This window comes from Bubalus bubalis, chromosome 1 (genome assembly GCF_019923935.1).
Source record: "Bubalus bubalis isolate 160015118507 breed Murrah chromosome 1, NDDB_SH_1, whole genome shotgun sequence".
Classification (NCBI taxonomy): domain Eukaryota; kingdom Metazoa; phylum Chordata; class Mammalia; order Artiodactyla; family Bovidae; genus Bubalus; species Bubalus bubalis.
Window position 1 is genome coordinate 128,437,066 of NC_059157.1, and position 27,854 is coordinate 128,464,919.

Genomic DNA, 27,854 nt, shown 5'->3' on the forward strand with positions numbered 1-27,854 from the left:
TTCCGCACGGAAACTGACACGGCACGCTGTAAGGGACAAAAAGATCCAGCACTCGAAATGCGAAGGAGTAGAGAAAGAAGGGAGGGTGGAGCCGAGGGCAGAAGAATGCGCATGCGTCTCCCCTAGGTCTGCCTAAGGGCTGAGCTGCGAGGCAGAGAGCAGTGGGGCCCAGCGGCGCGGGTGCGGCCTGTTGAGGCACCCGGGCGGCGAGGAGGGGATTTATGGAGTGCAAGTGTTGCCGTCATCATTTTTTCCTGAGCAAACTGACGTTCTTGGGGATAATGAGACTCTCTGAGAAGCGGCTCTGGATGTATAATCTCCACTCCGTGCTTGCGTGCTAAATCGCTTCAGTCGTGTCCAATTCTTTGCGACCCTATAAACTGTAACCCTCCAGGCTCCTCTAAGGGGGATTCTCCAGGCAAGAATACTGGACTGGTTGCCATGCCCTCCTTCAGGGGATCTTCCCCACCCAGGGATCAAACCTGCGTCACTTGTCTCCTGCATCCGCAGGCGGGTTCTTTTCCACCAGCTCCCAGCACATTAAAAATTGTGGTCCTCAGTTTTCTTTCTCCTCACCTAATGTAAGCCGGCACCTTGGGGAGTCCAGACCGAGTAAGACATTCCTTACCCTCAGGTCACTCACAAGTCTACATAAACACAGAACATGGAATAGTAGGGAGAGCAGTAATCCCATTAATATTAAGCGCTGATTGTGGCTGGGAACGATAAAAGCATTATCGCACTTAGTTCGTCATACGTCTCTGTGAGAACATTTTATTCATTCATTCAACAAACATTTTTTGAAGTCTCAGTGGACCCGACTGGATTAAGTGGAAAAACTAGTGTTGGAACCCGATCAGTGTGAGGTTACAGTTCCATAATCTTTCTGCCAAATTATGTGTGGCTAAAATTTTATTCTTTTATGACATCTTCATTTATTCAATCTGTCAGCATTTATTGAAACCCTACCCTGTGTCTTAATCAGGTTGGAAATAAATTTGGAACCAAGAACAGTATAAAGTTGAGTTGGACGGGCCACAAGACTGGAGTCTTGAGAAGTGCAGCACCCTAAGGGAAAGGGGCCGTGACTGCGGCGCGTCAGCCAGGCCTGCCTAAGTGCGGGACCTTGGGGACACAGTGGAAACGGGGTGAGGCAGCTTGAGCGTCTTTTGGTTGGAAGGAGCTTTCCAGCAAGGCAGCGCACTCCTTCAACACAAGAACTGTCGGTGTTTCACCACGTAGCAACATTTCTGAAAGGGTCTTTACCATGCGTGGCCGCGTTGCATGCCGGGATTCGGAGTTCTAACGGCTGAGATTTGTTTTCACGCGGCGGCTGTGGCTTGGCCCGCGTTCCTCAGGAGCGCTCCTCGTGGGTCTGATGGGCCTTGTCATTTCTTCCCTGTACCAGTTAGCGACGGTGCTGAAAGAAAACTATTTCTTCAGAATTTTGGAAAATTTAGCTTGGAGAAGGAAAGGCAGACGGCAACTCAGTAAATGTTTTCAACTAAATGGGTATACATTGCAGAAGATGTTTGACCGTCCTACAAACCCTCAGGAAGAAAGAGAAAAGAGGGGTGAGTAAATAAACAGGACGCACACACGAGGGGGTTGTGTGGGGGTGTGATGAGGGTATGGAAAGTCCAATTGTAGAAAATTTTAAATGACTCCAGACACTTCAGAGGTCGCGAAGAGTCGGAAAGGACTGAGCGACTTCACTTTCACTTTTCCCTTTCATGCATTGGAGAAGGAAATGGCAACCCACTCCACTGTTCTTGCCTGGAGAATCCCAGGGACGGGGGAGCCTGGTGGGCCGCCGTCTATGGGGTCGCACAGAGTCGGACACTACTGAAGCGACTTAGCAGCAGCAGCAGCAGCAGACACTTCAGAAAGTGCTGGCTCAGAAGGTAAAGAATCCGCCTGCAATGCAGGAGATGTGGGTTCAATCCCTGGGTGGGGAAGATCCCCTGGAGAAGGAAATGGCAACCGACTTTAGTATTCTTGCCTGTAGAGTCCCATGGACAGAGAAACCTGGCAGGCCACAGTCTATGAGGTCACAGAAAGTCAGATAAGACTGATCGAGGAACACTTTCATCTCAGAAAGTGTGAGTGGTAAATCCAGGCCTTGTAATTCTGTAGATCGGTAGCTGGATAGATAAGGTTTTAACAGATGTCTGTTACAGAGACTCTTTCTTGACCTATTGATTTTTTTTTTTTTTTTGCTTCCAAAACTTAACAACAGTAAAACAAAAATGGGCAAAGGACTTGAATGGACATTTCTCCAAAAAGATATACAAGTGGCCAGCAAGCACATGAAAGGTGTTTAGCATGATTAATCATTGTGTGCTGTGCTGTGCTTAGTCACTCAGTCATGTTGGACTCTTTGCAATCCCATGGACTGTAGCCTGCCAGGCTCCTCTGTTCATGGGGATTCTCCAAGCAAGAATACTGGAGTGGGTTGCCATGCCCTCCTCGATTAATCATTAGTAAGTACAAATCGAGACTACAATGAAATATCACCTCATACTCGCTAGGATTATTGTTATCAAAACAAACAAACCCAGAAAATAAGAGGCATTAGTGAGGTTGTAGAGAAATTGGAGTCTTTATATACTATTGGTGGAAATGTAAAATGGTGCAGGTTCTGTGGATAACAGTATGGTGGTTCTTCAAAAAAATGAAATGTACAATTAGTATGTTTTCAGCAATTCTACATCTGGATATATACCCCAAAAAAGTGAAAAAAGGGACTCAGATATTTATATATTCATGTTCATAGCAGCATTATTTATTCATGATAGTTAAAACATGGAAGCAACCCAAGTGAATGAATTGATAAACAAAAGGTGCTGTATATATACAGTAGAATATGATTCAGCCTTGAAAAGGAAGGAAATTCTGACATACGCTACAAGGTAGATGAAACTCCATTGTGGACATTATGCTTTGTGAAATGTCAGAAAAAAGACAAATACTATAGAATTCCATTTATATGAGATACTTAGAGTAATCAAAATCATATAAACAGCAGAATGGTTGGGGCTATGAGAAGGAGGAGAAAATGGGGAGTGATTTATGGGTATAGCATTTCAGTTTTACAACATGCAAAGAGTTATGTGCAAGGATGGTGGTGATAGTAGCACAACAATGTGAATATACTTAAGGCTACTAAACTGTACACTTAAAAATAGTTAAAATAGTAAATTTTGTATTATGTATACTTTACCAAAATAAAAAAATCGGGAAAAAAGCTTTATAGAAACCACAAATTAACAGACCACACACATACATACACACACACACATACCACATAAAAAAACTACATAATGAAGTAAATATTTCTTCCCCTACTTCTCTCACTCTATACAACTCCAAGAGTTATAACCATTACATTTAATGGGTGTTCTTTCTATGTCCCTGCTAAGTTTGTGTTAGCAGGAATGATGCTGAAGCTGAAACTCCAGTAGTACTTTGGCCACCTCATGCGAAGAGTTGACTCATTGGAAAAGACTCTGATGCTGGGAGGGATTGCGGGGAGGAGGAGAAGGGGAGGACAGAGGATGAGATGGCTGGATGGCATCACTGACTCAATGGACGTGAGTTTGAATGAACTCCAGGAGTCGGTGATGGACAGGGAGGCCTGGCGTGCTGCAATTCATGGGGTCGCAAAGAGTTGGACGCAACTGAGCGACTGAACTGAACTGAAGTTTATGTATCTAGGCATAGAATTATATGCCTAAGCACACATACACACACACACCATTTTCATGTATTCAAACACACACACACACATAAGAGTTCCAGATGTACAAGCTGGGTTAAGAAAAGGCAGAGGAACCAGAGATCAGATAACCAACGTTCATTGGATCATAGAGAAAGCAAGGGAATTACAGAAAAACATCTACTTCTGCTTCATTGACTATGCTAAAGCCTTTGACCGTGTGTATCACAATAAACTGTGGATAGTTCTTAAAAAGATGGGAATACCAGACCACCTTACCTGTCTCCTAAGAAACTGTATGTGTGTCAAGGAACAACAGTTGGAACCAGATACAGAATAATGGACTGGTTCAAAATTGGGAAAGGAGTATGACAAAGCTGTATATTGTCACCCTGTTTATTTAACATATATGCAGAGTACATCATGTGAAATATTGGGCTAGATGAATCACAGACTGAAATCAAGATTGCTGGAGAAATATCCTCAGATATGCAGATGCAGATTTCTCTCTAATCACAAAAAGTGAAGAGGAAATAAAAAGCCTCTTGATGAGGGTGAAAGAGGAGAGTGAAAAAGTTGGCTTAAAATCCAGCATTCAAAAAACTAAGATCATGGCATCTGGTCCCATCACTTTATAGCAAATAGAAGGAGAAAAAGTGGAAACTGACAGATTTTATGTTCTTGGGCTCCAAAATCACTGTGGACAGTAACTGCAGCCATGAAATTAAGACACTTGCTCCTTGGAAGGAAAGCTATGATCAACCTAGCTGCTGCTGCTGCTGCTAAGTCGCTTCAGTAGTGTCCGACTCTGTGCGACCCCATAGATGGCAGCCCACCAGGCTCCCCCGTCCCTGGGATTCTCCAGGCAAGAACACTGGAGTGGGTTGCCATTTCCTTCTCCAATGCATGAAAGTGAAAGTGAAGTCGCTTCAGTCATGTCTGATTCTTGGCAACCCCATGGACTGCAGCCTACCAGGCTCCTCCGTCCATGGGATTTTCCAGGCAAGAGTACAGGAGTGGGGTGCCATTGCCTTCTCCGGATCAACCTAGACAATGTATTAAAAGGCAGAGACATCTCTGTCGACAAACATCTGTATAGTCAAAGCTATGGTCTTTCCAGTAGTCATTTAAGGATGTGAGAGTTGGACCCTAAAGAAGGTTGAATGCTGAAGAATTGGTGTTTTCTTTCAAAACTGTGGTGCTGGAGAAGACTCTAGAAAGTCCCTTAGACTGCAAGGAGATCAAACCAGTCAATCCTAAAGGAAAGCAGCCCAGAATATTCATTGGAAGAACTGACGCTGACGCTGAAGCTCCAATACTTTGGCTACCTGATGCAAAGAACTGACTCACTGGAAACGACCCTGATGCTGGGAAAGATTGAAGGCAAAAGGAGAAGGAGGCAACAGAGGACGAGATGGTTAGATAGCATCACCAACTCAATGGACATGAATTTGAGCAAAATCTGGGAGATAGTGAAGGACAGGGAAGCCTGGCGTGCTGCAGTCCAAGGGGTCACAAAGAGTCAGACGTGATTTAGCAACTGAACAACAACAATAACAGTATTTACCTCATTAGTTTGTTGTGAGGATTATATGAGATAATATATGAAAAGCCCTTAGAACACTGTTGACACATTATCAATGCAATATAAGTGTTAGCTATCATTATTATTATTTTGGCTGTACCGTATGGCATGTGAGATCTTAGTTCCCCAAGAAAGATTTGAATCCATGCACCCTGCATTTGCAGTGTGGAGTTTTAACCACTGGACTGCCAGGAAAGTCCAAGTATTAGCTATTATTATGATGATACGTTTTTGTCTGCAACAAATTTAATTTTTATTTAATATATGGTGGAATGTAGACAAACTATAGCTATTTTCAATGATTCTCTAACGTTCTGTAGTTTGGATATATCATTTGTTTCTCATCTGATAAACATTCAGATTATTTTTGCAGTTTTTTCTATTGCAAATAATGCTGCAACTATTAATATCATCTTTCTATTGATATCTTTGGGTTTCCCCAGTGATTCAGTGGTAAAAAAATCCATCTGTAATGCAGGAGCTGTAGGAATCAGGATTTTGATTCCTGGATCATGAAGATCTCCTGGAGGAGGGCATGGCAACCCACTCCAGTACTCTTGTCTGAAGACTCCCATGGACAGAGGAATCTGCAGGGTTACAGTCCATAGTTGCAAAGCATTGGACATGACTGAAGTGAATTAGCACATTGATATCTTTATACATTTGCATTTATTTCTTAGAATTGTCTTTAAAATTTTTTATTTATTTTTGGCTGCACTGGGTCTTTGTTGCTGTGTGTGGGATTTCTCTAGTTTCAGTGAGCGGGAGCTACTTTTCGTTGTTGTGGCTTCTCTTGTTGCAGAGCATGGAGCTCTGTAGTTGTGGCACGTGGGCGTAGTTGTTGTGACCTGCGGGTTCTAGAGCTTGGGCTCAGTTGTTCCTCCGCATGTGGAATCTTCCTAGACCAGGAATCAAACCCTTGTCCCTTGCATTGGCAGGTAGATTCTAATCCACTGTACCATCAGAGAAGCCCTAGAATTTGTTCTTAAAGGAGAGTGATTAGTTCAAATTGAATTCGATTTCCATGGCAGGGGACACGCTGTTGAACTCACTGGGAAGCCTGCTGAACCTTCATTGCTCTTGGTGTTGTGAATACTTAATGGCTATCCATGGAAAATGTGCCATTTTGCCCTGACACAGGCAATGTATGAGAGTGCCTGTACCTCTGCAGCCTCATAAACAGAATGTGTTGTCAAAGTTTGGACTTTCTATCAATATGCAGTATGTTTGGACTCCCCTATCAATAGGGGAACAGAGTATAATTTTAATTTGCATTTCTTTTAGTTTGAGTGAGGTTGAACATACTTTCATATGTTAAAAGACCATTTGTATTGGTCAACCACCAGTTCTAGTTCTTTTTGTAAATCAATATATTGCCATTTAGGTTTCAAAATGAGTCTTGACTATCAAGCAGTCTAGAATGTAAGCTCTGTGAAGACTGGGGCCTTCTGTCTGTTTTATTCCCTACTGTGTGCCAGGTGTCTAGAAGAGTGCCTGGCATGTGGTACATGCCCAGGAAATATTTGCTGAATGAATGACTGGTTGTTGCCAGTCAGCAAGGGAGAGTCTTACTAACTTTAGACTGATAAGTAGAAGTAATTTCAGGCTCCTCCAAGCTGAGGCTTATGCTTTTTGTTTTGTTTTTTAATTGTAGTAAAATACATATAACATAAAATTTACCATCTTGGGAGTTCCCTGGTGGTCCAGTGGTTAAGACTCAGTTCTTTTACCGCAGAGGGCACAGGTTCTATCCCTGGTTGGAGAACTAAGATCCCATTTGCCATGACACATGGCCAAAAGTAAATAAAATAAAAATGCATCATCTTTTAAAAAATTACCATCTTAACCATTTTAAGTGTACAGTTCAGTGGTATTGAGTACATTCACATTGTTGTGCTTCCAACACCACCATCCATCCACAGAACTCTTCATATTGTGAAACTGAAACTCTGTATCCATCAAACAATATTAATAATTTCCCATTCTCTTCTCCCCTACTCTACTGTCTACATGATTTTGACTATTCTAAGTACCTCATTTAAGTAGATTAAGTAGACTCATACAATATTTGTTCTTTTGTGACTAGTTTATTTCACTTAGCATAATGTCCTCAAGTTTCATCCATGTTGTAGCATATGTCAGAATTTCCTTCCTTTATAAGGCTAAATAACATTCCACTCTATGTATACACTACATTTTACTTATCCATTCACTGTGAACCCAAGTGAAACAACACTTGGATTGTTTCCATATTTTAGCTAATCATGAGCAACGCTGCTTTGAGCATGAGTGTATAAGTATCTGCTTGAGTCCCTGCTTTCACTTTTTTTGGGTATATATCCAGAAGTAGAATTGCTGGATTGCATGATTTTATCTTAAACCACCATACTGTTTTCTAGCAGCTGTACCATTTTACATTCTCACCTACATGCAAAAGGGTTCCAGTTCCTCCATATCCTCACCAAAGCTTGTTATTTTCTTTGAAAAAGTTTTTCTTTTATAATGTTCATCCTTACAGGTGTCAAGTGGTATCTCATTGTGGTTTTGATTTGCATTTCTCTAATGACCAGTGATGATGAGCATTTTTTCATGTGCTTATTGACCACTTGTATATATTCTTTTGAGAAATGTCTATTCAAGTTCTTTGCCCTTTTTAAAATCAATTTTGTTGTTGAGTTGTAGGAGTTCTTTATATATTCTGGGTATCAATCCCTGGTTAGGTGTATGATTTTCGAATATTTTCTCCGGTTCTTCAGGTTGCTTTTTTACTCTGTTGGTAGTGTCCCATGATGCACAAGTGTTTTAAATTTTGATGAAGTCCAACTTACCTGTTTTTTTCTTTTGTTGCCTGTACTTTTGATGTCATATTCAAGAAATCATTGCCAACCCTGTGTTTTCTTCTAACTAATTGACACTTTTTTCCTCTCCAGGTTCTACCTGAAAAGATGTCAAAATAATGGTTTGATATGTCCCCTTCAGAGTACCATTGATACATGTACAAGAGTTGGACTCTTCTAGACACTATCAGTCAGGGCTTTGGTTTTTGTATGTATTGAGCTGATGGATTAGGGCACTTTCAGGGTAAATCTTAGAGCTTTTTGTGCTTCTCAGCTGGGCTTATTTGTTGCTTAGTGATCAGAGTTCATGATCTGAGCCACACTAGGCTCCTGGTCTTGTTTTTCCTGACTGTATAGAGCTTCTCCATCTTTGGCTGCAAAGAATATAATCAATCTGATTTTGGTAATGACCATCTGATGATGTCTGTGTGTAGAGTCTTCTCTTGTGTTGTTGGAAGGGGTGTTTGCTATGACCAGTGCATTCTCTTAGCAAAACTCTATTAGCCTTTGCCCTGCTTCATTCTGTACTCCAAGGCCAAATTTGCCTGTTAACTCCAGGTATTTCTTGACTTCCTACTTTTGCATTCCAGTCCCCTATAATGAAAAGGACATCCTTTTTGGGTGTTAGTTCTAGAAGGTCTTGTAGGTCTTCATAGAACTGTTCAACTTCAGGTTCTTCAGCATTACTGGCTGGGGCATAGGCTTGGATTACTGTGATATTGAATGGTTTGCCTTGGAAATGAACAGAGATCATTCTGTCGTTTTTGAGATTACATCCAAGTACTGCATTTCGGACTCTTTGTTGACTATGGTGGCTACTTCATTTCTTCTAAGGGATTCTTGCCTACAGTAGTAGGTATAATGGTCATCTGAGTTAAATTCACCCATTCCAGTCCATTTTAGTTCACTGATTCCTAAAATGTTTACGTTCACTCTTGCCATCTCCTGTTTGACCACTTCCAATTTGCCTTGATTCATGGACCTAACAGTCCAGGTTCCTATGCAATATTGCTCTTTACAGCATCAGACTTTACTTCCATCGCCAGTCACATCCACAACTGGGTGTTGTTTTTACTTTGGCTCTGTCTCTTCATTCTTTCTGGAGTAATTTCTGACACGGGGAGTTCATCTTTCAGTGTCTTATCTTTTTGTCTTTCCATACTGTTCATGGGGTTCTCAAGGCAAGAATACTGAAGTGGTTTACCATTCCTTTCTCCAGCGGACCACATTTTGTCAGAACTTTCTACCATGACCTGTCTGTCTTGGGTGGCCCTACACGGCATGGCTCATAGTTTCATTGAGTTAGACAAAATTTTGGTCCATGTGATCAGATTGGTTAGTTTCTGTGACTGTGGTTTTCATTCTGTCTGCCCGCTGATGGAGAAGGAAAAGAGGCTTATGGAAGTTTCCTTATGGGAGAGACCATTCAGGTATGACCTAAATCAAATCCTTTACGATTATACAGTGGAAGTGACAAATAGATTCAAGGGATTAGATCTGTTAGACATAGAGAGTTCTGAAGAACTATGGACAGAGGTTTGTGACATTGTATAAGAGGCAGTGATCAAGACCATCCCCAAGAAAAAGAAATGAAAAAAAGCAAACTTGTCTGAAGAGGCCTTACAAATAGCTGTGAAAAGAAGAGAAGCAAAAGTCAAAGGAGAAAAGAAAAGATATACCCATTTGAATGCAGAGTTCCAAAGAATAGCAAGGAGAGATAAGAAAGCCTTCCTCAGTGATCAATGCAAAGAAATAGAGGAAAACAATAGACTGGGAAAGACTAGAGATCTTTTCAAGAAATTAGAGATACCAAGGGAACATTTTATGCAAAGATGGGCACAAATAAAGGACAGAAATGGCATGGACCTAAAAGAAACAAAAGATATTAAGAAGAGGTGGCAAGAATACACAGAAGAACTATACAAAAAAGATCTTCATGACCCAGATAATCATGATGGTGTGATCACTGGACTAGAGCCAGACATCCTGGAATGTGAAGTCAAGTGGGTCTTAGGAAGCATCATGACAAACAAAGCTAGTGGAGGTGTTGGAATGCCAGTTGAGCTATTTCAACTCCTAAAAGATGATGCTGCAAAAGTGCTGCACTCAGTATGCCAGCAAATTCGGAAGACTCAGCAGTGACCACAGGACTGGAAAAGGTCAGTTTTCATTCCAGTCCCAAAAAAGGGCAATGCCAAAGAATTTTCAAACTACCACACAATTGTACTCATCTCACACGCTAGTAAAGTAATGCTCAAAATTCTCCAAGCCAGGCTTCAACAGTACATGAACTGTGAACTTCCAGATGTTCAAGCTGGTTTTAGATAAGGCAGAGGAACCAGAGATCAAATTGCCAACATCCGCTGGATCATGGAAAAAGCAAGAGAGTTCCAGAAAAACATCTACTTCTGCTTTATTGATTATGCCAAAGCTTTTGACTGTGTGGATCACAACAAACTGTGGAAAATTCTTCAAGAGATGGGAATACCAGACCACCTGACCTGCCTCTTGAGAAATGCAGGCCAAGAAGCAACAGTTAGAACTGGACATGGAACAACAGACTGGTTCCAAATCGGGAAAGGAGTACTTCAAGGCTGTATATTGTCACCCTGCTTATTTAACTTATATACAGAATACATCATGAGAATTGCTGGACTGGATAAAGCACAAGCTGAAATCAAGATTGCCAGGAGAAATATCAATAACCTCAGATATGCAGATGACACCACACTTATGGCAGAAAGTGAAGAACTAAAGAGCCTCTTGATGAAAGTGAGAGAGGAGAGTGAAAAAGTTGGCTTAAAACTCAACATTCAGAAAACTAAGGTCATGGCATCTGGTCCCATCACTTCATGGCAAATACATGGGGAGACAATGGAAACAGTGAGAGGCTCTATTTTCTTGGGCTCCAAAATCACTGCAGATGGTGACTGCAGCCATGAAATTAAAAGATGCTTGCTCCTTGGAAGAAAAGTTATGACCAGCCTAGACAGCATATTAAAAAACAGACATTACTTTGCCAACAAAGGTCCATCTAGTCAAAGCTATGGTTTTTCCAGTAGTCATGTATGGAAGTGAGAGTTGGACTATAAAGAAAGCTATTGATGCTTTTGAACTGTGGTGTTGGAGAAGACTCTTGAGAGTCCCTTGGACTGCAAGGAGATCCAACCAGTCCATCTAAAGGAAGTCAGTCCTGAATATTCATTGGAAGGACTGATGCTGAAGCTGAAACTCCAATACTTTGGCCACCTAATGTGAAGAACTGACTCATTGGAAAAGATTCTGATGCTGGGAAAGATTGAAGGCGGGAAAAGAAGGGGACAGCAGAGGATAAGATGGATGGATGGCATCACCAATTCGATGGACATGAGTTTGAGTAAGCTCCAGGACTTGGTGATGGACAAGGAAGCCTGGCGTGCTCCAGTCCATGGGGTCGTAAAGAGTCAGACGCGACTGAGCGACTGAACTGAACTGAACTGATCAGAGCCAATTATTCACTACTGTGAGTGTTTATTTTTCTAGTTTCTTTTAGCTCTGGAGTCATTGTTCTGAAAGTTGAGGATTCTTAATATGCTATCGGATAGCTGAGATTTTTACTGTTCATGTCCTAGCTTGCTAGTCTCTCTCTTTTTTTTACTATCACCCCCAGAGATGTAACTAGTCTCCAGAGGTATGACAATCCTCTTTGTCCAGGCTGAGCGTTGAAGAAAAATATTCTTTAAACTTTCTCAAAAGCTCAGGTGAAACCGGTTGAGGTCATTCAATAGAAACTTCACTTAAAAACTTAAGGGAGGAGAATGGCAGAAAAAAAACAGAAGAGAAAATGTTCTTTGGCTAGGCCCTGAAATACTGGAGAGTGGTTTATGGAGTTAGGTAACACCACCCCCTAGAGGTCATTGTTGTCCACCAACCTGCTCACCAATTGTTAAGACAGTTGAACCTGAATGGGAAAGGCTAAATAAATAGGAAACGCTGGGCTGGTTGAAGCATAAGCTGGAATCAAGATTGCTGGGAGAAATATCAATAACCTCAGATATGCAGATGACACCACCCTTATGGTGGAAAGCGAAGAAGAACTAAAGAGCCTCTTAGTGAAATTGGAAGAGGAGAGTGAAAAAGTTGGCTTAAAGCTCAACATTCAGAACACTAAAACCATGGCATCTGGTCCCATCACTTCATGGCAAACAGATGGGGAAACAATGGAAACAGTGACAGACTTTATTTTCTTGGGCTCCAAAATCACTGTGGATGGTGACTGCAGCCATGAAATTAAAAGACGCCTACTCCTTGGAAGGAAAGCTATGACAAACCTAGACAACATACTAAAAAGCTGCTACTTAGCGACTGAACAACAACGAAGATGTTGAACATTTTTTCATGCTTATTGGTCACTTATATGTCTTCTTTGATGAAACGTCTATTCAGATTATTTGCTCCTTTTAAAATCGGTTATTTGTCTATTGTTGAGTTATGTAAGAATGTTTGGGGTTTTTTTTGGCTTCGCCATGTGGCATGCAGGATCTCAGTTCTCTGACCAGGGATCAAACCTACACACCCAGCATTGGAGTGCAGAGTCTTCAAATATTTTCTTCCTCTCACTTTCTTGATGGTTTGTTTTAGCTCTTGCATCTAGGTTTAGAGATCTGCTCTGAGTTAGTTTTTGTGTATGGTATGACATAGGAACACAAACTCATTCTTTTGCATGTTGATATCTAGCTATCCCATCACCATTTGCTGAAAAATATTTCTTTTCCTTATTGAATTGTCTTGGTCCATTTGTAAAAATTAATTGATCATAAATGTTAGGGTTTATTTATGAACTCCGAGCTCTGTTTCATTGCTCCACATGTCTTTCCTTGTGTTAGTACCACAATATCTTGATTATTGTAGTCTATAGTAAGATTTTTAAAAAGATTTATTTATTTATTTGTGGCTGTGCTGGGTGTTCATTGCTATGCAGAGCTTACTCTAGTTGGGGCGACCAGGGGTTACACTCTAGTTGCAGTGTGTGGGCTTCTCACTGTGGTGGCTTTTCTTGTTGCAGAACATGGGCTCTAGGGTGTACAGGCTTTAGTAGTTGTGGTGCGTGGGCTTAGTTGTGCCGCAGTCTGTGGAATCTTCCTAGACCAGGGATTGAATGTATGTCCCCTATATTGGCAGGCAGATTCTTAACCACTGGTCTGCCAGGGAAGTCCATTTTTTAAATAATTGTTAATTTTATTTTCAAGTTGTTTATTGCTAATGTATATAAATACTTTTTTTTTGTATATTGATCTTGTGTCTTATAATCTTGTTGAACTCATTCATTAGTTCCAATAGATGTTGTAGTGAATTCCTTCAGATTTTCTATTTATAAGATCATATCATCTGCAAATATAGTTTTTATTTCTTCCTTTCCAATATGGATGCCTTTCCTTTATTTTTATTGACAATTTCCCTGGCTAACACTTAGTACAGTGTTGATAGAAGTGAGAAAAATGGGCATCCTTATTTTGTTCCCAATTTTATGGGAAAAAGTTTCAGTGTTTTGCTATCTACTGTGATGACAGCAGGTTTTTCACAGATGCACTTTATCAGGTTGAGGAAGTACCATTCTGTTTTCAGTTTGTTGATTGTTTTTATACTGAAAGGTGTTGGATTTTTGTTAAATGTGTTGTCTGTATCTATTGAATTGATCATGTGGGTTTTGCCCTTTGTTCTTTTTTTTTTTTTTTTTTGAGTCAGAAAATTATTTTAATAGTTACAAAACATTTTTTTTTTTACAGAATCAGTATAAAATAGCAGTTGATTTCTCCATAATTATCAGAATTATTTATATGTGAGGTCTTGGCTAAGTGGGGCTGAAATCAACAAAAGGTCTTGGACTGTTGGCTCAGAAATCCTCCTGGGAAGCCCACCATGTTGATGTCTGTCATGCTTGACTCTTTATGAGATGACCCGGTCCATCTTAAAAAAAAAAGTATCTTTTTATTCATTCTTTGGAGGCTTGAAGTGAATTCGGCAGCATTCATTAAACACCTTCCAGCTCCTGTCATTTACCACTTCTTCAACATTCAGTTCTGACTGCATCCATTTCAACTTTGTCTGTTCTTTTCTAAGTTGCTTTAATAACGTTAAATCATCCAAATTCTTTTCCCTCTCTTCTCGGAGCTGTTTTACTACTGATGAGGTCTGAGCTATACAGTTTTTTATGACTCTGTCCCTACTGGCATGGGCCTCCATCAGTGACTCATAAAGTTGTTTACAGGTTTGGCTGGCATCAATTTTCCCTGCAAAGGAAGCTGTTGGAACCGTAGTGTTTAATTCATGTACTATTCTGTCATCAATCGTCCTCATCACCTTGAGTAATTCCTGATACTAGCTCCAACGATGTACCTTCTTTCTCACAAATTCGCCAATAAAATATAAAGAAGACACCCTTGAGCAGACATCATACAATGAACTGGAACTCGGCGAACTCCTCACAGTTCACACCGCCACTGGGCGCCGCCATATTGGACCGCCCTTTGTTCTTTTAATAAGGTATTACATTAATAGTTTTTTTGATGTTAAAATCAACCTGTATTTCTTGGGATAAATTCTACTTGTTATGGTGTATAATCCTCTTGATGTGTTGCTGGATTTCAGTGTGTTAGTACTTTCATGAGAACCTTTGCTTTTATGTTCATAAGGGATATTGATCTTTAGTTTTCTTTTTGTAATGTCTTTGTCTGATTTTAGCATCTGGGTAATAACACTGGTCTGAGAATTAGTTGTGAAATATTCCCTCTGCTTCTAATTTTTGAAAGAGATTGTGTAGAATTCATATTAATTATTCTTTATATATTTGACAGAACTCACCAATGAAGCTCTCTGGGTGTATGGGAAGTTTTTTTTCAAATTATTACAGTCATTTTAGGTTTGTTTGATATTTTTTCATGATTAAATTGAAGTTATACATCTTAAATCTCTTACTTTATAGATCCCTTCTTTTGCTCTCTTTTTATATTTGCAATTTGTGGGGCAAAAAAGTTTTGAATGACGCAACATTTAATGGCTCACATTCAAAAGTGACTATATAGCAAGATAATAGGCAGTTTGAGAGTGAAAGTAATTTCTATATATTTTTATATCCCTCTTTAGCATATAAAGGACCAGGCCTCTCTGTTTCTACAGAGAAACAAAATATATATTATCTGAAGAAAAAAAATAGAGAGAAATCTTTAGATGTTAAGAAACAGACTCTAGGGACTTTCCTCGTGGCCCAGTGCATGGGAAGACTGTACTTCCAATGCAGGGGGCATGGGTTTGATCCCAGGTTGGGGATCTAAGATTCTATATGTTGCACAGTCAAAACATTAAAAAAAAAAAAAAAGGAAAGAAATTGACTCTTGTGATTGTAGAGACTAAATCTGTAACATAACCTGAAAGACTGGAAATTCAGGTAAGAGTTGATTTGAAGTACTGAATTTGAAATCTGCAGACCAGACCAGGAGGCTGGAAACTCAGTCAGGGTTTCTGTGTTGTACTCTACTTAATTAAGGTATGATAGACAAATACGTTGCATTCTTGAGTAAGAATTCCTTCATCAGAAACATCAGTCTTTGCTGTTAAGATCTTTAACTGATTGGATAAGGCTAACCCACATTTTGGAGGGTAATTTGCTTTATTTTAAAGTCTGTTGATTATAAATGTTAATCACAGGAACGTTCATACTATTTTTTGATCAGATAACTGGGTACTATAGCCTAGCCAAATTAACATGTAAAATTAACCATCTCAATGACCAAAATGGATATTTAGGACAGAGGCGCCTACTGAAGTAGAAAGGTAAAAAAAAAAAAAAAAAAGAGAGAAGATAATGTTTAAGATATTTGATCAGAACATTTAAAGACTTTATGAGAGTAAAAAATGTGTTTTTATTTTTTCCCATAATTTTATTTCTTTATTATGGCTGTGCTGAGTCTCTAGCTGCGCAGACTTTTCCTCTAGTGCTGACTAACAGGAGCTGCTAACAGTCGCTCGCTGCCGTGTTCAGGTTTCTCATAGGAGTGGTTTTCCTTGTCGCAGAGCACAGGCTCTAGGGTACAGACTTCAGCAGTTGCAGCCTGTAGGCTCAGTAGTTGCAGCTTCCAGGCTCTGGAAGACAGGCTCAGTAGCTGTGGCAAACGAGCTTAGTTGCTCTGCAGCATGTGGGATCTTCTGGGATCAGGGATCAAATTCATGTCTCCTGCCTTGGCAGATGGATTCTTTACCATTGAGCCACCAAGGAAGCCCTTCCCAAAGTGTTTTTAATTAAAACATTCAATAGATGAGCTAAAAGTAGAAATGGTCACTACTAAGAACTGAATTGGTTGTCTGGAAGATTGATTATAACACAAAACCAACCTACAAAGAAATGAGGGCATGATGAAAAGGAGCTTGGAGGGCAGATCTGCTAACCTGTGAATAGCAGAAATTCCAGCACGGAAAAAGATTAGATGGAGGGCAATGTTGCTTAAAATAAACTGTCTTGGTGGAGAATCAGTATAATAATTTAGTTTTGAAAATTAATGAAAATATATTGGTCTAATTATAGTTGCTAGGAACATGATCATGAAAGTACTTAAAAAGTATTATAGGACTTAAAATTTATAGGAGGAAAAAAATCAATAGAAATTAGACTGAGCCAGCAAAAATGAGGGAATGGCGAATAGAGAAAACAACACCAAGGTATATAAATCGTAAACAGAAAATGTATGGAAGGAATAAAACCAACTGTATTTTTTCTAAATGTAAACAAAGCTGAATCCATATATCAAAAGAAATGTTGAATGAAATAAAATCCAGCTTTATGTTGTTTACATAACTTCATCAAAAACAAAGTGACAAGGAAAGGTGGAAAATGAGTACCTGAAAGATGCACAAGAAAATGGGGAGCTTGGTCACTGGAAACAAAGATGGAAGGTAGACATGTTTTACTCTTTCGTACCTTTTACTATTTGTACCTTGTATGCATAATAGTTTTTCAAAATTAACCAAGAATTAATAAAATAAATATGCAAAAACATTCTGCCTGCCAATTCAGGAGATACAAGGGACTAGGATTTGGTCCTTAGGTTGGGACAATCCCCTGGAGTAGGGAATAGCAACCCACTCCAGTATTCTTGCCTAGAAAATTCCATGGACGGAGGGCTACAGTCCATGGAGTAACAAAGAGTTGGATACGTCAGCACACACACACCCACACAAAGCTAGAGTGGCAATGTTATTGTCATACAAATGGAAATGAGGTTCAGAACACATTGAATGGAATAGATAGTGCCATTATTTAAGGATAAAATCAGGGACAATTCAAGATATAATAACCATACACTTTTATGCATCTTATGAGGCAGCAGTCAAGTATATAAAAGAAAAACTACAACTACTCAGATAATTTGAATAAAATAGCACACACGGAGAGTATTTAAATGATTCAATCAATAAGCTCTATTTATAGAAGAACATGTAAATAGGGAATATATACTTTTTAATGTCCTGAAACAGAAAATCAATCATGAATCCAGCCAGAAATAAATGTTATAAATTCAGAAAGTTTCTAAAGTTCGTGTGTCACTAGCAAAACCCACTTATCCATGGATATAAGAAACACTTTCATAAATAGGTTTTAGATCAAGAAGGAAATAAAAACTCAAGTTATGAACTGTCCAGAAACTGATAAAGAAGAGAACATTTCATTCTAAAACCTATAGGATGAAGCTCAAACTGTGTCAGAGTAATATTTATAGGACGACTGAGAATATTTTAACTGAGAATTCAACTTAGAAAATTAAAGAATAAAATAAAACAAATTAGGAGAGTATTAAATTGAAGTTAGTGCAAGAAAATGAAAAAGATGAATAAAAGTTTCTATCTATGAGTAAGAAGGGCTTCCCTTGTAGCTCAGCTGGCAAAGAATCTGCCTGCAATGCAGGAGACCCCAGTTCAATTCCTGGGTCAGAAAGATCCCCCCAGAGAAGGGATAGGCTACCCACTCTAGTATTCTTGGGCTTCCCTGGTGGCTCAGTCTGTAAAGAATCCGCCTGCAGTGAGGGAGACCTGGGTTTGATCCCTGGGTTGGGAAGATCCCTTGGAGGAAGGCATGGCAACCCACTCCAGTATTCTTGCCTGGAGAATCCCATAGGCAGAGGAACCTTGTGGGCTACAGTCCATGGGGTTGCAAAGAGTCGGACATGACTGAAGCGACTTAGCACACACATGAGTAAGAAATACATCTTTAAAAATGCCTAAGAAAATTAAAACTTCTAGTACAGGACATTTGTCACATTGAATTGTCATCAAAGCTTTATCACAGGCAGAGGGATACACAGATGATATTTTGAAACTATCAGTCCTGGATAGTTAACTTTTTATCCCCAAACATGACAAAGAGCCAGAATTGTCTGCAAAATGATTTATTGGGGCCAGTTAAGCAGGCAGAGGAGGTAGAACTGCTATGCAGAAGATATAAAGGGGAGCCCAGAATCTCATGGGAGAGCTGAGAGAAGCCAACAGAATGCAGGAACAGAGGAATTGTTCTTCTTGTAATTGTAATTGGGTTGAGACTGACCGGCAGGGCTGGATTGAGATGCATGGAATGTCGCAGGAAACTTTATCATCTTTGAGGCCATGACAGTCAGTACTCAACAAACACAAAGACCTGCCTGACCCCTGGAGGCCAGAGCAACTCTGAGCTGGATGTGCAGGAGCAGACAGATGCCATGCTTAGGTGTTCCAGAGGATGGTGACTGTGACAATGGAAGTGGCCAAGAAGATCAGGTAGAGGCAGAAGAGCAAGGTGTCCATCATGTGGCTGAACTGCACCCACAGGCTGACCAAGTGCTGCTTTTGAGCCTTGTCTTCCTGCTGGGCCCTCGTGGACCCAGGGCACCCATTTAGCTCTGTCTCTCTGGGACCTGGCAACTTCCCCACCAACTCCATGGGCTCCTTCACACCTACGGAGAGACAGAGACTCAGCCATGGGCCACCAGGGTCAACTGGGGAATTGTGGGGGCAGGGAAGGAGGTAGGAGCAGAAAAGCAGAGGTGATGGAGGAGGAAGCGTGGGCAGTGCTGACTTCCCTCACCAGGCAGGTGGGCAAGGTCCATGTTTCCCTTCCAGGGCACAGCGGGGCAGCATGTCCTTGGGCTGGTGCAGTGTAGAAGCAGGAAATGGAGCCAGCGAGGCATAGGTGGGGGCTGGGTGGTGGCCAGGTCCAGCAGGTAGGAGATGAAGATGGTCTCCAGCAGGCTGAGCACCATCAGGGACAGACACAGGGCAAAATAGACACCTGGAGGGAAGTTGGGCCTGCCTGAGGGCCAGAGGCACCAGCCAGGACTTCATTCTCTTCTAATCCCACCCTGGGAAGCACAGCCTCTTTTGCCCAGTGTATCTCCCTTCCCTGAGCCAGTTCAGCCAGTCCCTCCCACCCTTCTCTTCTCAAGAGCTGGAGGGGCCATACTGATGAGGGGGGTGCCACTGGCAGGGAGTAAGTCATTCATCATGAGCAGGAAGACATTGTAGCCCAGCAGAAGAGTTATCTTGAACGGAGCACGGTTCTTGCTTCCTGCTGGCAGATAGAAGCTGAGGGCGTCAATGGTGACCAGAAAGCTACTCGGCACCAGGAGATTCATAATGTAGAATTTGGGTCTGCGCCTGATGGCCACCTAGTAAGAAGGAGAGGAAGGGAAGTGAATATGGGATTCAGAGGCTGCTTGGAATAGTAGTGACTGTTTCTGTCTCTGCCTTTCTCATTGGTCTCTTATCACTCTGATATCTGGAGCTGTGCAGATAGCTTCATAATTTGGTGTAGAACTTGCCAAGGGAGAGTTAGATGAGAGCCATGAGCTTTAGAAAGGAGTGTGTGGCTAGGCAGCAAGAAGAGAGTGTTCTGGTCTCTGGCAGAAGTGCTAAGACTGAGAAACCCTGAAACTTGGGAGATATCCATTTGGTGGAGATTGTAGGCAGCTCTACAAGCAAGAAGGAAGAAAAAAAAAAAAAAAAAAAGGAAGGAAAAAGCAAAGGCCTCTGAACTCACATAGAAGATGATCTGATCATACAGGTTGGTGCCTACAGACTTCTTTGGGGTGGCCTTGTTGATGCCCAGGAGCTCCCATTCTCCATGGGTCTGAATGATGTCCTGGGATGTGTCTGCTATTTCCCACACTTCATTCTCCATGCCCAGTGATATGTACTCCACTGAAAGGAAGATCCAAATAATTTTCCAAAGATAGTCTCCTGTTGACTCAACTGTACTCTTTTCCCATCCTTTCATTCAACAATTTTTTAAAGTTCTTTATAATAAATATTTATTTATTAATTTGGCTGCATTGGGTCCTAGTTGTGGCACGTGGGCTTAGTTGCTCCAGGGCATGTGGGATCTTAGTTCCCCAACCAGGAATTAAACCTATGTCCTCTACATTGGCAGACAGATTCTTAAGCACTGAACCACCAGGGAAGTCCCTCAACAAGTATTTTTGAGTGCCTAGCATATGTCAGGAAATTTGCTGGGAGCTGGGGATGGAAATGCACAATATTTTCCTAACTCCCTAGGAAATATTTTATGGAAAATATTTAAGCATCCAAACAGACTTAATCTTTGCTGCCCTTGGTCACTGTGCATGCTAAGTCACTTCAGTCATGTCCTGCTCTTTGCGACGCTATGGACTGTAGCCCGCTAGGCTCCTCTGCCCAAGAGATTCTCCAGGCAAGAATACTGGAGTGGGTTGCCATGCACTTCTCCAGGGATATTCCTGACCCATGAATAGAACTTGTGTTTCCTGTGGCTCCTGCATTGCAGGCAGATTCTTTACTGCTGAGCCACCAGGGAAGCCCATTTGTCACCATTTATTCATAATTTTTTTATACATTATTTTCTGTTGCTTTATTGGTTGCTCTTATTGACTCCTATCCCTAAGACTCCACTTCAGCTCACCTGTGTAGAGAAATGAGCTGAAGGTGAGGGTGCAGTTCTGTTGGTCAAAGGGGAAGTAGAAGATGTTCAGGTTACAGATGCTCACCACCTTCATGGGTTTCTTATACCTGATGCGACCTTCATTACTTATGAATGCCTTGAGGCCTTTTGGGGTCTTATCCACATCCACGCTGTAAGAGAAATGAGGTGGGAGGCAGGAGCAGTGTTTTTTATTCTTACCCATCTGCTCCTTTCTCAACCATGTAAGACCATTTTATAGTGGCCTTTGGTAGACTGTACACCATTGTTGCCAGAAGGTGGGGCTTCCCCGGCCCTTAATACGCACAATTCAGTGATGAAAATGTCTGGGAGCCACAGGTTCTTGGTTGCCACACTGATCTTCGAGATGCCCTCACACTCCTCTGGGTTCCAACTAATAAATGGGTTGTCCCAAACCTACAGCCCGGATGGAGGAGAGGTAAGAGCCTGATAGGAATCAAGGTTATTTTCTCTGCCTTTTAAATTTTTTTTTAAAAAAGAAGCTATAAAGTATTTCAAACACATAGAATAGTATATAAAATAATGTAACAAACATCAGTGTATCTAACACCCAACTCTGGAGTCAGTAGTCTGATAAATATATTTTGGCTTTTTTTTTTTTAAGAAATAAGAATTGCAGATAGAATTGAAGCTGCTTATGCCCATTTCTTCATAAACTTTGATCCCTCTGCTTTCTCACTTTTGTGGGAAATTACTGGTGATCAGAGAAATCCTGTCCTTTCTGCAGAAAGGTTGAGATTCAGAGTTGAAAGGTCAGTGGCTCAGCCTCTCTGAGATAGAATTGCCTCATGTGAAATAAGGCGGGGGGATTGAATGAAATTAGGCATGTAAAAGGATTTTGTGGAGTGTAATGCTGTTTTTAGGTATTATGTATTAGTCTCCAGGGTGGTTTTAACTGTCTTCTAGGCCCCTGCGATCAGTTTCTACTGCAAGGACACCTTGAACAAGTCCTTGGGTTCTATGAAGCCAGGCGAGTTGGTGGTCTTCCTCTCCTTGGCAGGTGCAAGGCACCATCCTTTCTTGTCTCTGGGATTACCTTTCCAAATTCTCCTTTCCAAAGCTGGTGACCTTCTCTGGAAACTTTTTTCAAGGATTATCTAATTCTGAGGCCTGGGGGACTTTTTATTCTCAGGGCATTTACAATGTCAGCTGCAGTTTGTGGAACCACAGCCAGAACAAAGGGCTATATGCACATTAAATAAAAATTTATACTGGACCAGCACTTCTCATACCTCACTGTGCATATGAAATACCTGGGGACGGTGTTGAAATGCAGATTCTGATTCAGTAGATAGTGTGACTAATTCATCCTGGTTTGCTGGAGACTTGGATTTAGCAAAATTACATTTTCTGAGAATTCAGTCTTGGACATGCTGGGATTGTTAGCCTCACTAGGAGGAGTCCTAGATCAAGTGCATGTCTAAGCTTCCAGGTGGTGCAATCCGCATCTGGGAACCACAGTTTGAGAGCAAGATTAGGTGATCATGACTATTCTTCCACTCCTCTCTCCTTCCCTTCAGCCAGTCTTTTCAAGTTGGAAATTGAAATAATTTACTTTCATTTTCCCCCTCATTTTCTAATTAAAGAACTGAAGGTAGAAATTTTCTGAAAAATTTTCCAAAGTTATATTGGATTGGCTGTAACGTCTTATAGAAAAATGTGAACGAACTTTTTGGCTAACCCAATACTTTGGCTACATTTAATAGACTTTCATATGTAATCCTCTTCATTCTAATTTCTACTTAGTTGTTTATTTTCTCTTTAGTCGAACATATTTTAGAAATTTAATTTAAATTCCTAAGAAATAAGATTTTGGGAAAAGGGGCTACTCTTTGTATTTTGTATTATAGTCAGAGACTGTGGTCTAGATACTTTTGCTTTCCTTCTTGGTGGCCAAAAATATGGTCAGTTTAGGGGAATATTCCATTTGTGTCAAAAAGATTATGCATGATCATTGTACAAAGTTTGATATGTTTATTAAATCAAATTTCTTAAAAATCACTACATGTTTATTCTTTTTTGACTTGGTTTTTGAAAGCAGTTTATTGATACCTTTCACCATGCTTGGAGATTTTTTAATTTCTCTCTCATATGTTTCAACATTATGTTTTGGGGTACATAAACGGTCATAATCTTTGTTTAAAATCCATTCTGACTGTAAATATAGGGAGAGAATAAACAGTTGGTCTTACCATTTCCAGCCACAGAAATGATGACAAGAGCTGTAACTGTTCATCCTGTCAAAAGAATTTCCTGTTTCCAGCATGTTGGTGGTACAAAGTCTGTGCATCCCAACCGTTGTTCATTTTTGTTTATCAAGCCCCAAGGTGTGTAAAAGCTGTGCTGTGGTCAAATCCAACATTACTGGTCAAGGCCAGAATCTTGATCAAAACATGTGTTAGGCCATGGGCAGAAGAGTTCATGGCAGGACTAGATTAGAGTAGTGCTTCTCAACCCTGGCTCTATCTTTGAATTACTTGAGAAGTTTAAAAAATTCTGATGCCCATGTTCCATCTAGTCAGAACTTCTGAAGTGGACCTGGACATTGCTGTACAGTCAGGGAAGAGAGTCAGTGGGTGACAAGAATCTTCTATGTGTGGTTATACCTCATCCTGCTGAACTGGATAGAACTTCTTGGGGATCCCCACAGGGCACATGCTTATAGCAGTGATGGAGGAAGCTTCAGTGTGTGGTTAAGGGTTTGGGGGGTTGTCTTGCTGGGAGCGGGGAAAAGATTAAGGATACTAAGGAGGGCCAGAGAGTCAGTACTCACAACATCTAGGATGGCAGACACAGTGAAGGAGATGTTGACTATGGTGGGGATGCTGAAGTTGATGGCTGGACGGAAGGCCTTTCTCTCAAACACTGAATCCAGAGCGGTCGTATACTTCCCATTCTGGCTAAACCCTGTGCAGTTGATGGTGAAAGTACTGCCTCTTCCTGTAGTCAACATAGAATGTGTGAGAATTAGGGGAGAACACTTATGTTCCCTATATGAGAGGGTCCCAGGTCAGGAGCTTGGGGGTAGCCTGTGATAAGTCACTCAGTCGTGTCTGACTCTTTGCAACCCTGTGGACTGTAACCTACCAGGTTCCTCCGTCCATGGGATTTTCCAGGCAAGAATACTGGAGTGGGTTGCCATTTCCTTCTCCAGGAGATCTTCCCAACCCTGAGATTGAACCTGGGTTTCCCGCATTGTAGGCAGATGCTTTACCATCTGAGCCACCAGGGAAGTCGATATTAAATATACCTAACATTTATTGAGCATTGACAGTGTGTCAGATATAGTTCAAGCCCCTTAAATGGATTACCTTGTTTAATCCTTCCAAACCCCTATCAGGTAGAAACTATTTTTATCCTCATATAATAAATGAATTAACTGAGTTGCAATAAGAGGAAGTAAATTTCTGTGGTCAAATAGATCATAAGAAGCAGAAACTGGACTTGATGTAAGCCCAGGTTTGTCTAATACTGCTGTACCATATACCCCCAGGAATGAGATGGAGAATAGGGGAAAAGGATCACCATGATCCAGGTGCCAGGCACTTTCTACAAGGTGAGGAAAGAAGGGTTGGGCTGGAAGGCAAATGATAGAAATTAATGTGGTGAGCTGAATTAGGGCTCTGTCCTTGCTAATGTTTCTTTCTGCATGCAAAGCATGCCCAAATCTTTATGCAAACTGAGCCGTGGGGCAGCAATAGCCATCAGAGAGAATTACATTCCCGAGACCCTAAAGAGAACATATCTGTTTCACCTTAACCACCCCAACCTTCCTTCTCCCTATTTTGCCACTCAACCCTATATATCAGCCTACTAGTTTGAGCTTTTGAGGTCTTGCCTTCCCCTTTCTTCTGACTAATAAAGATTCTAATTTTCTACTAGAGCAAATTTATTAGAGAAGTAACAACCTAGAATGAGAAATAAAGATGGTTGGTGACCTCTGTGATGAGAACATCAAGCCTTATCTTTTCCCAGAGTGACAGTGCTCTCCAGGCAAATCCTTGGATCATTCTGTGAGCAATGAATATTCATTTGTTAATCACTGTGAGTGGCCAAATGACATTTATCATGTTTTTTACTGCCTAGACTAGGTGTACAATTTGTGTTTCTTCTCTGCTCTGGCCTCTAAAGCACCTCTTGTTCAGTCCTCTTCTCATTGAATCCTCTCATGCCCCTGTCAGTTAGAAACTATACTTTTGTCTTCCTACACCTCCCCCTTATCCAAAAGTCACATGACAACCTGAGAGGGTAAAATGCCATTTATTGGCACCTATCAAATGCCAGGCACTGTGTGGTCTCTCTCATTGAATCCTCACAACGCTTCAAGGTGGCTCTGTTTTACAGATGCGAAAATGGGAGCTCTGAGAAGTCAAGAAATTTGCCCAACGTTACACAGGTAGCCAAGTGAGGGACCAAGATTCAAACCCAGACCTTCTAGTGCTAAATCCCATGTTCTTTCCAGTATACCATGTTAACTCCAGTATACCAGTAAAGCACACTGTAGCTTTACTCTCCACCTGCTGCTCTCTGACATCTTACCTAACCTAGAGCACTTGGATGCAGTAACTAGTGGGGAAGTTATAGCTGTAAGTGGGCCCTTTGCTGCAATGGAGTAGGTTTTGGAGCTATAGAGAGAAAGAATTACACCTGTGCATAGAAAGGTGGATTCATGGAGGCTAAAGGGTAGAGAAAACAATTGGGGATGGTTCATGAAAAAAAAGTAGAAGAGTCCTTATGTAGCATGTCAACAGAAGGGGATCTTCTATCTTTCAGAGAAGGAGAGCCTATTTGGATATTATGGTAACATAGTTATGAAATAACTATGCTCATCTTAGATAATTTCTAGAAGTTGGAAATTTGAAAGCACATCTTAGGTGTTCTCCCAGAGAGGGTCCTTGCTTCTTTTCCTGTGTTGCCCATTTCTTACCTGGAAGCAGAAGACTGAGAACAAGATAGAAGGAGAGTCTCTCCCTGGGGAACCAGCTTCTGTCCATCTTCTTTGTTTAAATTCTCCTATGAGCCTGTACCAGGACCCAAGAATTCCCAGACTAAAAGAGCACAGGCCACACCTAGAGTCCATATTTGAATACTGATAGGATTAGCTGACCACTGACATTTGTAACCTCCCTGGAAACAGAATTCCGGTTGTCTTGTCATTGCTCTTGCTTGAGGTTTAAGGCTTCTCTCTCAGATGTTTCACTACAACATGTGTGGTTGTGGATTATCTGATATTTACTATCTTCAGATCTTGGTGTGATCTCTCAGTCTGTAGATTCATCTCTTTAATTCTGGAAAGTTCTCAGTTATTAAAAAACATTGTATTTTTTCTATTCTCTCTTATTAGACATATGTTGGATAATTCCTTCTATCTCAATATGCCTCTTAACCTCTTTTATTAGTTTCCTATAGTTTTTGTGACAAATCACAAACTTACTGGCTTAAAAAACCCTCTATTTGTTATTTTACAATTCTGTAAACCAGAAGTCTGATATTTGTCTCACTGGGCTAAAATCAATGTTTTGGTGTGACAGCATTCCTTCTGGAGGCTATAGTAGCAAATCCATTTTCTTGTCTTTTCCAGGTTTTAGAGGCTCCCTGCATTCTTGGTTCAGGGTCCTATTTCTCTATCTTTAGAACCAGCAACACTGGGTCACTTTTCTCATTCTAATGCTTTTCCACTTATATGAAACTTTGTGAATACATTGTGTCCACCTGGATAATCCAAGCTAATCTTCTCATGTCATGGTCAGTTGATAAGCAACGATAATTCCATCTGCAACCTTAGTTCTCCCTTTTGCATTGGACCTAAACATATTGGTGAATTTTAGAGACTGAGATATAGACATCTCTTGTTGTTGTTCAGTTGCTCAGTCAGTCATGTCTGACTCTTTGCAACCCCATAGACTGAAGCACTCCAGGCTTCTCTGTCCTTCACTATCTCCTGGAGTTTGCTCAGATTCACGTCCATTGAGTCGATAATGCCATCCAACCATCTCATCATCTGTCACTCTCTTCTCCTGACCTCAATCTTTCCCAGCATCAGGGTCTTTTCCAATGAGTCAGCTCTTTGCATCACATGGCCAAAGTATTGGAACTTCAGCTTCAGCATCAGTCCTTCCAATGAGTATTCAGGATTGATTTTCTTTAGGATTGACCGGTTTGATCTCCTTGCAGTCCAAGGGACTCTTAAGAGTCTTCTCCAGCACCACAATTTGAAAGCATCAATTATTCAGTGCTCAGCCTTCTTTATGGTCAACTCTCACATCTGTATATGAGTACTGGAAAAACCATAGTTTTGACTAGACGGCCCTTTGTTGGCAAAGTGATGTCTCTGCTTCTTAATACATTGTCTAAGTTTGTCATATCTTTCCTTGCAAGGAGCAAGCATCTTTTAATTTCATGGCTGCAGCCACTATTTGTAGTGATTTTGGAGCCCAATAAAATGAAATCTGTCACTGTTTCCACTTTTTCCCTGTATATTTGCCATGAAATGATGGGACCAGATGTCATGATCTTAATTTTTGAATGTTGAGTTTTAAGCTAGCTTTTTCACTTCCTCTTTCACCTTCATCAAGGGGCCCTTTAGTTCCTTTTTGCTTTCTGCCATAAGGGTGGTGTCATCTGCATATCTGAGGTTATTGATATTTCTCCCGGCGATCTTGATTCCAGCTTGTGATTCATCTAGCCTGGCATTTCACATGATAGACTCTGCATATAAGTTAAATAAAGAGGGTGACAATA

At 40.9% G+C, this 27,854-nt stretch overlaps 2 protein-coding genes across 3 annotated transcripts; both read right to left on the reverse strand.

Moving 5' to 3' along the window:
• Window positions 1-14,079: 14,079 nt before the first annotated feature.
• Window positions 14,080-14,668, reverse strand: LOC102399663 (protein MIX23). The gene is made up of 2 exons (XM_025287437.3): window positions 14,583-14,668; window positions 14,080-14,491 (listed from the first exon to the last, which is right to left on the reverse strand). Exons 1-2 carry the CDS (start codon window positions 14,631-14,633, stop codon window positions 14,108-14,110), a joined length of 435 nt encoding a protein of 144 aa, XP_025143222.1. The 5' UTR covers window positions 14,634-14,668; the 3' UTR covers window positions 14,080-14,107.
• Window positions 14,669-18,537: 3,869 nt separating this feature from the next.
• Window positions 18,538-26,192, reverse strand: LOC102399117 (5-hydroxytryptamine receptor 3E). 2 transcript variants are annotated; one of them, XM_044944129.2, is made up of 9 exons: window positions 26,041-26,192; window positions 23,887-24,053; window positions 23,306-23,350; window positions 21,400-21,509; window positions 21,075-21,244; window positions 20,178-20,338; window positions 19,602-19,806; window positions 19,227-19,430; window positions 18,538-19,095 (listed from the first exon to the last, which is right to left on the reverse strand). In XM_044944129.2, exons 1-9 carry the CDS (start codon window positions 26,105-26,107, stop codon window positions 18,866-18,868), a joined length of 1,359 nt encoding a protein of 452 aa, XP_044800064.1. In that variant the 5' UTR covers window positions 26,108-26,192; the 3' UTR covers window positions 18,538-18,865. The 2 variants fall into 2 exon arrangements, with proteins under 2 accessions (XP_044800064.1, XP_006056750.1); XM_006056688.4 differs by lacking the exon at window positions 23,306-23,350.
• Window positions 26,193-27,854: the final 1,662 nt, after the last annotated feature.